This window comes from Eleutherodactylus coqui, chromosome 13 (assembly GCF_035609145.1).
Source record: "Eleutherodactylus coqui strain aEleCoq1 chromosome 13, aEleCoq1.hap1, whole genome shotgun sequence".
Classification (NCBI taxonomy): domain Eukaryota; kingdom Metazoa; phylum Chordata; class Amphibia; order Anura; family Eleutherodactylidae; genus Eleutherodactylus; species Eleutherodactylus coqui.
In genome coordinates, this window is record NC_089849.1 from 14,186,103 (window position 1) to 14,200,073 (window position 13,971).

At 45.3% G+C, this 13,971-nt stretch overlaps 1 protein-coding gene across 2 annotated transcripts in view; it reads left to right on the forward strand.

The window, feature by feature from the left end:
• Window positions 1-527: 527 nt before the first annotated feature.
• Window positions 528-13,971, forward strand: part of PTK6 (protein tyrosine kinase 6) — a 40,775-nt gene continuing 27,331 nt past the window's right edge. Inside the window, exons 1-2 of one of the 2 annotated variants that reach the window (XM_066588029.1) lie at window positions 528-975; window positions 10,672-10,793. In XM_066588029.1, the coding sequence (XP_066444126.1) occupies window positions 740-975; window positions 10,672-10,793 (358 nt within the window). In that variant the 5' untranslated portion in view covers window positions 528-739. Of the gene's footprint in view, window positions 980-10,671; window positions 10,794-13,971 lie in introns of both variants that reach the window. The other variant, XM_066588030.1, reaches the window with a different exon arrangement.

Here is a 13,971-nt window from a genome sequence, read left to right on the forward strand (position 1 = left end):
AGGAATAGCAGGACTCGTGCTTGTCCGGCACTCTATTCACATGAAGGATACAGGACCCCCATACTTGTGATTGGTGGGGGTCCAAAAGGTTAGACCCCCATTGGTCAAACACTTAGCACATGTCCTGTGTGATATGTTTTGATTTGGGAATACCCATTTAACTTGTGCTAATATATAAAAATGGGTCAATATATTACTGCATAAGGAGGCAGAATTATCATTCACCTGTTGATGTCACTAGGGGGCAGCACCCTTTGGCCCACAATATATATAGGAGCTGTCACCCAGCTTTTCCAGCCACAGAATGGACTAAATAGTACTTTTGACAACTTGACACAGGACGTCTCACAGGCTTATACTACTTTATGCTCATCTTGTAGGTAATGTAAAGATTCATAATTAAGACACATGCAGTTTCTTGGTGTTCTTCCTTCTTCAAAAACAGGTGAATTTCCTTCACCTGTCTCCACCCTTGTGCAGGGAGAGAGGTATGTGACTGCTAATGAAAGCAATGAGGAAGTAGACGCTGATATTTCCAATGTAAGGACACAACAATCATATCACCTGGGAAATTTAGACACATTCACTTGACTTTCTGTTTTCTTCTCCAAGTCTTCAGCTTGCACACCCACCTTACAATGAATCCAAGACTGGAAAGTCCAGAATGGTGACGCTGTCTTCTCTCTTCCTGGATGACCTGGGCTGAGTATATGTGAGGTTCTTTAGTCTACCATACACCATGGGTGACTATGTACACATGAACAAGCTGACCTGTAGATATGTAAGTCAATGGGACTTTCAAGGTGCGAGCCTTCAAGAGCTGAGTTTCAAAGCTGGGGATTGTTTCCAACCTCTGGATGTGAGCGGGGACTGGTGGCTGGTGGAGAGACTGAGAGCAGATGGCAGCAGGACTGGCGAGACGGGATATGTGCCATATAATTACATGGTGGAAGAAGGGACGCTGGAAGAACAGCCGTAAGTAAGACCATACTACTGCATATATGGTAGCTTATATAAACCAAGGGATTCATTACATTTGGACTTCGCTTGACACAATGTGTTAGTCTGCGACAGAATCAGACATTGTAATTTTGTATTGCATCACTATAGATATAGCAGAGTTGAATCTGAGATTTTGAGGCTGTATTGAAGAATATGTATGTAGAAGATGTTGGAGCCCTTAAGCGGATAAAAATCCATTCAGCTCTGCTACATCTGCATAAAACTCGGAAGAATTCCCATTTGGCATGCATGTTAATCAATAGATGCATCCAAATATGACCACATGATAAAATGCAGTGCGAGAAGATATCTAGCATCATATGGGCATAAAACAAGCCCTCCAACTTCATTGAGGGTCATCGTGTGTAAATTGCCTGAAGGTTCAGTTGAGCTTTGTTAAGATTGACTTCAGAGTCGCATTTTCTAAGACTGGCTGTTCGACTGAATGACCCAATTAGCGTTGGTAAATGGTCATCTTCTGAATTTCACACCACAACCCTTGGGTTGGTCTACCTCGTGGGCTACTCTAACTCTTAAGCTGGGTTCACACAAGACGGATTTCCCGCGAAATTCTGTCCGGGATTTTGCCGTGGCAAGTCCGCCTGCGACCGCTAATCCCGAGGTTAGCTAGCCATGTGGACAAGATTTTTCAGAAATCTCGTCCACACAGGACAGCGAATCCGTTGCGACAAAGCTGGAATAGGCCGGCGCTGCAGAGCGCATTTGGCCGGCCGCAGCATGTCCATTTTTTTCCCTGTTGTGGCTGCACTCTCCTCTATGGGAGCGCTGGCTGCAATGGAAAACCTTGCTGCCGAGCCGCTCCAAAACCCGCTATGTACCGCGGGTTTTGAAGCAGCACTTTCCCGGCAGAAATCTTGCGGTTTTTCACTGCGGCCAAACCGCGAGATTTCCACCGGGAATACTCCCTGTGTGAACCCAGCCTTAAAGCCCATTTAGACCCAACGATTCTCGCTTGTCTTCTGCATACCCCACTCAGAGCACTCAGCTGTATACCAGCTGTGCGCTCCATGAACACAGCAGGAGCATGCAGAAGACAGCACTCCAGCTGATTTCTGTATACCCTGCTCAGAGCGCTCTGCTATATACCAGCTGTGCGCTCGGTGAACACAGCCGGAGTATGCAGAAGCATTGTATTAGGACTGGCTACAGGCCTATCTTAATAGACAGAAATACATGACAGCACCTTGCAATCTCATCGTGAGGGGGTTAGGGGTGGGGAGGCATTCGAGACCCTGGAAGTCTGATCAGGACATTTAAGTGCTGCTGTCAAGATTGACAGTGACATTTAGAGGGTTGACACGCCATGATCAGCATGAAGACTTATTGCAGCTGTTGCAGGTGGGTGTCAGCTGTCAGAAATAGCCGGCAGCCTCCATGTATGTAGTGGGATTGGCTCCAGTTCCGGCTTAATACAAAGTCAGATGCTAGAAGGCATACATGTATACCCAAAAGCATCAATGGGTTAAACACCTAGAATGGCCCATGTAAAAAAGCCCTTACTTATTTGAATTCCGCTATAATCCACCAGAATCTGTTGATCTCTTTCACTTTACTCCTCATCTCCAAGCACAATTGTCTTTCTGATGCCCGACACTCTATGTAACGAGTTGGGTCTAGAGATGAGTGAGAATGCTCGTCCGAGCATTAGCATACTCGAAGTACTCGTTACTCGAGCCAAGCACCACGCTGTGCTCGAGAAAATGTTATCCCTCTCCTCCCCACCTGTTTTCAATAGAGCTGCGGCTGCTGCCGGCAGCTCCATTGAAAACAATGGTCTGCCGGCACCCCTGCATTATTTTTCATGGAAGGGCTTTACATATAAGGGAGATGTTTCCTTCATCCCCGCTAGTAAAAAGAATTCCCTGCTGCTACATCTGCCACATCTGTGACAGATGCAGCAGATGAATTCTTCAATTCCCTACCGCAGCTGTCATGCACCTGTTAATGGATTTCAGGGAAGGGCTTTAATATAAGCCCTTCCCTGAAAAACCAGAAAAAATAGTGTAAAAAATAAAGAAAAATTGATACTCAGCTCCCTTTAGCTGCCAGGACTCAGCCGCGTCTTCTCTGCGCTGTCCCCGACTCTGTAGTCCTGATCTATCAGCACATGGGGATTTAAAATCCCTGCCAAGCACCTCAGCCAATCACAATCAGCTCTTTCAGCAGGTGGGGATTTTAAATCCCCGCCTGCTGATAGATCAATAGTGCAGAGTTGGGGACAGCACGGAGAAGTCGCAACTGAGGCCCGGCAGCTGAAGGGAGGTGAGTATATATTTTTTTATTTTTTACACTATTTTTTCTGTTTTTCAGGGAAGGGCTTATATTAAAGACCTTCCCTGAAATCTGTTGACGGAGTGCCAGCAGCAGGATCCTCTACCGCAGCTGTCATGTGTGACAGCTGCGGTAGGGAATTGAAGAATTCCTCTGCTGCATCTGTCACAAATGTGTAAGTGGTAGCAGCAGGGAATTCTTTTTACTAGCGGAGATGAAGGAAACATCTGCCATATGCGGCAGATGTGTTCTTCATCCCCGCGGGGGACACAGCAGCGGCGGAGGGTAAGTTTTCTTCTTATTTTTTTACACTAAAATTATTGTTTTTCAGGGAAGGGCTTATATGTAAAGCTCTTCCATGAAAAACAATTCAGGGGTGCTGGCAGACCATTGTTTTCAATGGAGCTGCCGGCAGCAGCCGTGGCTCCATTGAAAACAATGCAGAGCATGGGTCACTTCAAAGGGGTTCGTTAATCAAAACGAGCTCTCGAACATTAGAAAAAGCTCGGCTCGAGTAACAAGCACCTGAGCATTTTGGTGCTTGCTCATCTCTAGTTGGGTCACATGTTTTTGAAGACATTAAGGACTATGAAGAAGAATAAGGTCACTACATACATAAAGCCCACCATGTCACATGTAGCAAGAGGACATCCTCTACGTCTAGAGGAAAGCAGGTTTCATCACCAACACAGAAGGGGTTCTTTACTGTAAGAGCAGTGAGACTGTGGAACTCTCTGCCTGAGGACGTGGTGATGGCAAAATCCATAGAGGAGTTTAAGAGGGGCCTGGACATTTTTGTAAAGAGCCATGACATTACAGGATATATACATTAAATTACTAGAATGGTTGATGACCTGGGTATCTTCCGACTGACGGACTTGAAGTCAAGTAGGAACTTTCCAAATGTTGATCCAGGGATTATTCTGACTGCCAATATGGAGTCAGGAAGGTTTTTTTTTTACCCCAAAATGGGGTAAATTGACTTCTACCTCATAGGGTTTCTTTTTTTTTTTGCCTTTCTCTGGATCAACATGGGGGCTGGAAACAGACGGAACTAGATGGACCTTTGTCTTTTTTCAGCTTAGCATACTATTTTCCGTTGTCAGACACTGGAAGTTGTTCAATGTCAGTCAAGCAGCTACATGTATAAAAGTTGACTGCTTGAAACTGCCTCCAATCATATAAGGTATTTTCATAGACCATAGAAGACATGCTGGGAGGGACCATGAAGTTCTTCTGAAACCTGAACTTTAGGTTCCTTGGAGTTTCCCTCAGAGAATATTTGCATGTTTGAGAATAAATATACTTGGAGATTAAAGCCAAGCCTATGTTGTGGAGTGTTGTGAAGCCGTGTAGTCACGTTGAGGTTGTTATTTTGAGACTCACATGTCAACCACAGAAAGAGTTCAAAGCCTTATACCAGAAGCAGGTGAGTTAATTACTCCCTGACCCCTCCCTCCTGCAATTACATTGTGATTACCAGTGTGGTTTTAGGTTGCAGTATATATTATTACCTCCTCTATTAACCCTATTTCATGCTGTAAATATACCGTATATACTTTTGGAGGTGCTCCACTCTGGAAAATGTATTTATCTTAGAAAGGTTTCCAAAAATAAGCTGATCACAGGACGTTCCCGCTGCTAAAACCCTAAGCAGTCAGCTGTAATCAAAGGGAGAACATGGCAGTGTTCCGTTTTCCTGCAGTGCCTCCACAGGGAAAGTTGAACATTACATGCTGCCTGTTAACATCAAGGTACTGCATGGACAGACTGGGTCCTCCAGAGAGAGATGCTTTATGTAGTTCCTCTCTGCTTCAGCTAATCCATAGAGGTTCCACATGACAATGACCGACTGGCCTCTATAATTTCAGAATTTGATATGGTATTCCCTCTATTAATTATCACCAATTAATAATTAATTGGCAATTATACCATGTTTTAGGGCCCTCTTACACGGGCCAATAAATCGTTCAGATTCTTGCATCCAGCGGGAATCTGAATAGTTATCGTTCAGTGTTAATGCCCGACTGAACAATGAAAGAGAATTTGTTTGCTTCAGGCCCTATTCACACAAACGTTTCATCGCGGCTATTTTGCGTCAGATGGAAATCGCGACCATCTGCAGAATTGGATTCCAATGCATTTGCATTCGTTCAGATGAGTGATTTTCCGGTAAGTAAAATCTGCCAGCCCATAAAAGATAGCCCACAGAAAAGATAGCTTTTACACATAGCCGAAAAAGATAGGTCTTGCCCTATCTTTTGGCTGCGATCAGCTGGGAGCTCCCATAGAAGCCTATGGGAGCTGCTGGCAAGGGGAGGAGGAGGAAGTTTAGTACGACTAGTACTGCTAAACTCTATCCCCCTCCCTTTGCCAGCAGCTCCCATAGGCTTCTATGGAAGCTTCTATTGCTGTGATCAGCCAGCAAAGGAAGGGGGAGAGAATAAAGTCTGACTTTCAGTTTCTGCATGCCGAAAACTAAAGGACGTATGGGCCCGGGTAAACAGGCAGTTATACACTGAACGATGATCGATCCTGCGTAAGAGCCCAGGAACGATTATCGCTGGAATGACCTTTCGGGAATCTGCAGCCAACAGGTCGTCATGTGTAAAAGGGCCCTTATACTCTGTTCACACCCAGAGCTGCATTTCAAAGTTTTGCAGCATAGAGTTATGAGGAACACCACAAATATCCATATTAGAGTTTGGGATCAACGGGACACCAGGGTCACCCAAATAGTCTTGGAGTCCTCAGTGGTACAACATTTTGGGCTCCTCTTTTACAATTAGGAGTGAACAGAGGGGCTACATGAAGCTCCTGGAACCAATGCAAAATCTGTAACGGTCCCCACCAAACATGTGTTACTTATAATACCAGTGTTTTCCCATTGGGCAGAGGACAGATACCCCTCAGATGCCTAAACTCAGCTCTGCTACACTTGTACATACCCCCTTGTCTCACCACCTTTCTCAGAAAAATTAGATTGCCCTGGGCTACTGAGCCGAAACCAGTAATGCTGCTGATAAAATCTCTAAATGTAGCAATGTCTGCTGATTCAGAGTATCAAAAGTTACCAGCTGAGACACAGCTAGAACATGAGGAGTATCCAAACTTTTTACAAACTTCTGACATGTTATAATGACATGTCAGATGTTTTTCATTGGCGGGGATCTGTAAGATGAGCCACTCACTGATTGCTACAACAAATAGGAAGAAGCGCTCAGCTGAGTACTGCGCCCATTCGGCTGTTTCCGTCACTGCTTAGAACGGTGAACAGGCTCCATAGAGAGTCTGTGGAGCCCATGTACTGCTCATAGTGGCAGATGAATGGGAAGAGCGCTCAGCTGAGTGTTTCTGCCTGTTTATTTTAGGGATCGTGGGGGTCTGAGCACCCAGAACCGTGCCAATCAAAACCTCTGACATGTCACTATGACACATTAGGGGTGCCGCTATCATGCAGGGGTGCCGCTACCATGAGGCAACCTGGGACTGCAGCCTTGGGCCTGCAGGACCTCAGAGGGGCGGCAGGCTGCCACCTGGCCATTATATTTTACTGCCCATATTAATGGCTTAGAAGAAAGCACTACATAAGTAATGCAGTGTACTATCCTAGCCATCGAATCATCACAACTTCAAGTGCCCTTCAGGGACTAAAAAATTGTGTCTAAAATGTTCAATAAAGTTTAATTGAAAGAAAAAAAATTCAAATGCATAAAATACCAAAAGAAGTTTAAAAAGCAGCACATAATAGGGCTATAATGAATAAATGTCTATCAAAATGCGGTATAATGTAATAGTGTTGTATTACACTGTTTTAGTGATCAAACAATCATAAGTTCAAGTCTCCTATGGGAACTAAAATAAAAAAAGTAAAAATAAGTAAAATAATTTTTTTAAATTAATTATTGGAAATAATAAAAGGAAATAAAAGTTTAAAAACAAAACCTTTTACCAAATTAATAATTAAAAACTAAAAAAAAAAAAAATACAAGCACATTTGGTATCACCGCATCCATAAGGGACCTTTCACATAGAAAGGAAAAGGTCACATAATGCACTGCAAGCCACGGTAAACTCTGCACCAAAAATTGCAGGCTACCTGCGGATGAAGAATTGGAAATGGCTTAAAACTTGCCTGCAATTTCCACAGTCAGACCTGCAGATTTTGGTGTGGAATTCTGCAGCTGTGGATTTGGCTGCGTTCTGCGGTGTAAGTCCAATCTATCGAATATATCAAAGTAAGGCCGCCTGCACACGGGCGGAAATCCCGCGGCGGGATTTCCGCCACTGAAAGCCTGCATAGGAGTGCATTACAATACGCACTCCTATGCAGACGGCCACGGTTTGGCCGCGCGAAATGTCGCGCGGCAAACAAACCGCGCATGTCCTATTTCTGTGCGGGGCTCGCAGAAACGTCTCTCACCCAGCTGCCGGCTCCGGTCTGTGCATGCGCCGGCTGCCCGGCAGCCGGCACATGAAAGAGCCGGGGCCGCTGGGCGGGGTGAGTACGCGCTCCTCCCTGCAGGCGCTGGGGTCGGGTCCCGCGGCGAGAATCCTCGCCGCCGGATCCGACCCGCCCGTCTGCAGGCGGCCTAATGCATTATTTATCCCACAAAATGAACGTCATCAGAAAACAAAAAGCACAAGACTCCCCATTTCCAAGAAAAAATGTAATAAAAAGTGATCACAAACTCACATGAACTCCAAAATGCCAATAGAAACTACAGGACGTCCCATAAATAATGAGCCCCCACACAACTATGTCAATGGAAAAGTAAAAAAGTGTTATGGCGGTCAGAAGATGGTGGCAGAAAATACTTTTATTTCAAGATATTTTATTTCTTAAAAGTAGTACAGCAAAAGTTAAACTGTATAAATTTGGTATTGTCGTAATCATACCGACCCACAGAGTAAAGTTATCATGTCATTTGTGCCGCTGTGTATGCAGTGAAAACAAGACCCTCCTGAGGGTGGATGTAGACGACCGTATGTCGGCTCGGTTTTCACGCCGAGCCGATATACGTCTTCCTCATCTGCAGGGGGGAAAGGATGGAAGAGCCAGGAGCAGGAACTGAGCTCCCGCCCCCTCTCTGCCTCCTCTCCACCCCTCTGCACTATTTGCAATGAAAGGAGGCAGGGCGGGGGCAGGGCTAAGTTCTGAGAATTAGGCCCGCCCCGCCTCTCCCCATTGCAAATAGTGCAGAGGGGCGGAGAGGAGGCAGAGAGGGGGCGGGAGCTCAGAGCACTGCTCCCGCCTCTTCCAGGCTCCCCCCTGCAGAGAGAGATGATGTATATCGGCTGGGCGTTAAAACCGAGCCGATATACGTTTGTGTGAATCCAGCCTGAAGATGACAGAATTGCTGTTTTTATCCATTTCAGTCCACTTAGAAATTTTTCAGTACATTATATCTTTCAATAAATGGAACCCTCGAGAAATCCAACTCGTCCCGCAAACAACAACCTGCAGACAACTACATCGATGGAGAAATAACAGAACGTGAGGTGGAAAAACAGAAAATGAAAAGAAGGCCGGTGTCCTTGAGGGGTTAATACCAGCTATTCCTCCCTTTGATATGACTTCATGGACATATCGGAGCACACTGACTAAAAGCATCCCTCATTACATATATCTCAGTGCAGGGTCTGTTGAGGGGAGATGCGACCAATTTGCCATGTTCCAGTACACCAGATCTATATCAGCTATGAGCTTTCATAGATTTGTGCCATAGTTTACTCCAGTTTCTGGCATGAATTATAGTAAATCAGTCAAGTCTGCCCCTCCACTTCAAAAAAAAAAAAATGGTGATGGTAGCAGTAAAAAGGCAAAAAGTATGGCTTACACAAAAATATGCAATTATGTTAGGCCAGAATCCTGGCACTCGGCTATAAAAAGTATCAGGAATAGAGATGAGCAAGTATACTCGCTAAGGCACATTACTCGAGCGAGTAGTGCCTTAGCCGAGTACGTGCCCGCTCGTCTCTAAAGATTCCAGAGCGGCGTGGGAGAGCGGGGAGGAACGGAGGAGAGATCTCTCTCTCCCCCTCCCCCCCCCCCCCATTCCCCCCGCTCCCCCCTGCTTCCCACCACAAGTCACCTGTCACCTGCGCCGGCCCCCGAATCTTTAGAGACGAGCGGGGAGATACTCGGCTAAGGCACTACTCGCTCGAGTAATGTGCCTTAGGGAGTATACTCGCTCATCTCTAATGGCTTACACAAAAATATGCAATTATGTTAGGCCAGAATCCTGGCACTCGGCTATAAAAAGTATCAGGAAAGATATCAATAATTATTGCGCTGATGAAGCTCATTCTGTTTGCCCTTTGCCCGCTCCCTTATCACCGTTCACCCGTCACATTGTAACTACAGGGAAATTGGCAGTAGTTTATTTAACATCCTTGCTAGTAATAGGGTCAGGAAGGGTATAGTTTCTCCTTAGGGAAAGTACCTGTGTGTGAGGAGACTTATAAGGTCATCCATGCTTCTCTGGGAAATATGCAAATAAAAAGATGAAACAATGCCTCTACAGCACCACCTATTGGAAGGTAGCACTACTGCAAGTCAATGTCAGACCTTTTAGTTAGTAATATTGATCAAAGTCATTTCCATGTCCAGTAGAACATGGTTAATGCAGAACATCCCATCTGCGTTTGGGGTCTTTTCGTTCTGGTAAGCAGTTTCTTCTTGCTTCCTTGATTGTCTCCATGCATCGTGTTGCTGGTTCTTCCTCTCGCTCTTCCATTGCTGTCTTCTCCGATAAGTTGGGTCCAAAATAAGATAAACAGGAATCAGTAGGCTTGTAGGGATGCTGCCCAGCCCGAGGTTCCACGCAGCTGCCTAATTATTTTTTGCTGGTCATTATTATGGCTGGTAAAATATATTCACCAGCACCAGCCCTTATGCAGAATTATGAGCCGGGCCAGCCGCAGCACCCCTGGCAGGTTCCCATGGCTCCCTGGTTGGGGATCGCCGATGTAGAGGAAACTTGAGTTCTATGGGTTACTTGGCTACATTAGGGTTGCAAAGAGTACTACTAGCATCAGCATAACAGTGTTCTCCACACACTTGGTGGAGGCCTCTAGATGGTGTAGGCAATCGGCCTCCTAGATACTAAGAATTATCTAAAAAATTTCCAAGAAAACAGTTTCAGAAGTTCTTAGGATAATTTGGCCCTATTACTTGAGAGGTTCACAGCCGTTCTGTATTTGGGTGATGTGGAGATCAGAGATTGAGGCAATAGTATATTGAAATAACACTAGTGGGGCTCACAATATATGGATCTTACACAGTGTGATGTCACCATATATTGCAGCATGAGGTCACCTACTCAGTGCTGTAGGCCCAGAATTAACTTCTATCTCTACTAATGCCCCCTACAGGTGGTTTTTCGGAGAGCTTTCACGCACAGAAGCTGTAAATCTCCTGATGAGAAGAGGAAATGCCACCGGATCCTTCCTAGTTCGTGTTAGCGACAAGCAAGGCTTTATGTACGCTCTGTCAGGTAACTCAATCTTGGAGTTCCTTTCATTATAGCCATAATGTAGGTTGTCAACCGGCTTCAATTGAGATGGCAAATATACCTTTCTATTAAATGCCCAGAGCTGTGTCCATCCATCTCATCATGTCCTTGAATAGGAGTACATATCCTGAGTTTCATCCTATATTATACCCCAGAGCTGTACTCACTATTCTGCTGGTGGAGTCACTGTGTACATACATTACTTATCCTGTACTGCTCCTGAGTTACATCCTGTATTATACTCCAGAGCTGCACTCACTATTCTGCTGGTGGAGTCACTGTGTACATACATTACTTATCCTGTACTGATCCTGAGTTACATCCTGTATTATACTCCAGAGCTGCACTCACTATTCTGCTGGTGGAGTCACTGTGTACATACATTACTTATCCTGTATTATACTGCAGAGCTGCACTCACTATTCTGCTGGTGGAGTCACTGTGTACATACATTACTTATCCTGTACTGATCCTGAGTTACATGCTGTATTATACTCCAGAGCTGCACTCACTATTCTGCTGGTGGAGTCACTGTGTACATGCATTACTTATCCTGTACTGATCCTGAGTTACATCCTGTATTATACTCCAGAGCTGCACTCACTATTCTGCTGGTGGAGTCACTGTGTACATACATTACTTATCCTGTACTGCTCCTGAGTTACATCCTGTATTATACTCCAGAGCTGCACTCACTATTCTGCTGGTGGAGTCACTGTGTACACACATTACTTATCCTGTGCTGATCCTGAGTTACATCCTGTATTATACTCCAGAGCTGCACTCACTATTCTGCTGCTGGAGTCACTGTGTACACACATTACTTATCCTGTACTGATCCTGAGTTACATCCTGTAGATCTTTTTTTATTATAAAAGTGAAAAACATAACAATAAACAGAACATAAATATCGCTCACTTGGCATAAGACATAAACATAAAACAAAAACCAAATCATCACTTATATTAACTGTACTTTGCCTTACTGCAGGACAAAGGAACAAAAGCAAAAGGTCCATCTGGTCCAAATAATACACACAGCACACTATACCAACCTGCACTCCAAAACTACCCTCGCTCATCCTCACCAATACATATACACTACATACTACATATAACAATATACACACATGTAAGAAAACATCCCTAACTCACAGGATCCAGCCTGAAATCCCCAAAAAGAGAAAGAAAACTTGACTAATAACTGAAAATCCCTGCCAAATGAATTATATAATAACAATAATACTAACAACAAAAACAAAAGTAATAATAATAATAATAATAATAATAATAATAATAATGATAATAACAACCCAATACCCATTTTTTGTAAACATTTTTTTCTTTTTTAATTTTTAATAATTGCCCACCACCTAAATAATAAAACCCTACATAATCCTAAACTAACCATATAACCAGACCAAACCACCACCACCCCCCACACAAAACCCCTATGGTGCAGCCTGGGAGCCACGCCTGCATCCCAAGTCCGTGCTCAATGTCTATGTCCAGGACGAGCCAAGCTGCACCAGAAAACACGCCCTGCCTGCCGCAGCCTGAGGGCCACGCCCGCACCAACAGTCCGTGCCCAGTGTTTATTGTCCGGGACGTGTCAAGCTACGGCTAAGGCATATATCCCCCCTCCCCCCAATAAACCCCCACCCAACCTATCTATAACCCCTAACCCTATATACAAAACAAAGCATATAGCATCTCATATTACATAACTACAAACCAACACTACACATTAATACCCGAAAGCCTAAGGTTCAGTTACCTGCAGCCGTACATACTTCATCTTTGACCGAAAACAAAAACTCTACTAGTGTCACACTCAGCCCTCCACAAGGACTGGATATGATAAGCCGGGCACCGACCAAATAGAAAAACACTATCCCTATGGTTAATCTGTCCCTACAATGTACCTACTCCTTCCCTAAAAACTTACCCTCAGAGAAAACTGTCCCTACCTCTCCCTATTCTGTCCCTAAAAAGACCCTAACAATAAAAAAACTATCCCTAACGAAAGACAAACCCTCTCCATAGGAGAGAGGCTTTAGTCGTGCCCAACCTCTCATAATCCAGAGAGCGCACCTTCACCAGGTCACCCAAGATGTTTCTATTCACCTCATCCGCGGGGAGGATTTTCTCTTCCGTCGACACTAGACACCGTGCATTCCAAGTGTGAAACCTGACCACTAAGCTGACTAGGAATAAAGTGCACCGGTCCCTGCCACCAAGGTCCCTGAATGCCCCATAGACCCATTCCGCATACGAGAGGCGTGCCAACCTGGGCCAACCAATGGAGGCTCCCACCCGATTGTATACCTCTGTATTAAAGGGACACTGAAGCAGGAAATGCTCCATGCTTTCCAGCACGTTGCTGCTCTCCTGGCGGGGACAACCCCTATCCAACAGTGGCCTGCTCTTCAAGTTGCTCCTTACATACAGTCTCCCGTGGAAACAGCGCCAAGTCAAGTCCCAAAACTTCAAGGGGATCCTGTCAGAATTCAATAAATGTAACCCTCCCTCCAGGTCCCGACTTGGGCAGTCCTTGAGCACCAGGGGCTTCTGGAAATGGGTCAACAGAACCCTCTTATCAAGGAGTTTCCTCGACAGAGTTCTGATCTCCCACATCCCCAGACCCCACCGGCGTATCACCTTCAGAACCATGGTAGCGTAAGCCGGAAGATGCCCGTGCGGCGTGCAAAGGTCCTTCACTCGCCCTCCAGTCTCCCATTCCTGGAAGAAAGGCCGAAGCCATCCCCAACAGGAGAATACCCACGGAGGAGCCCTCTCTTGCCAGAGGTTGCCTATGTTGATCTTAACAAAGGTGTTTATGAGAAACACCACGGGGTTGACCATAGATAACCCCCCTTGTCTCCTCGTGCGATATGTGACATCTCTCCTAATTAGGTTCAACCTGTTCCCCCACAACATTAGGAAGAACAGGTTGTAGACCCGGGTCCAGAGAGGCTCTGGCAAAATGCATACGCTGCCCAGGTAGATGAATAAAGGGAGCAGGTATGTTTTGATCAGGTTAACCCTTTCCCGAAGGGTCAAAGACCAACCCTTCCACTGGGCCACCTTCTGAGTGGCACCATCGAGCCTGACCACCCAATTTTGCATGGGGTAATCTCCCCGGCCAAATTCGATGCCTA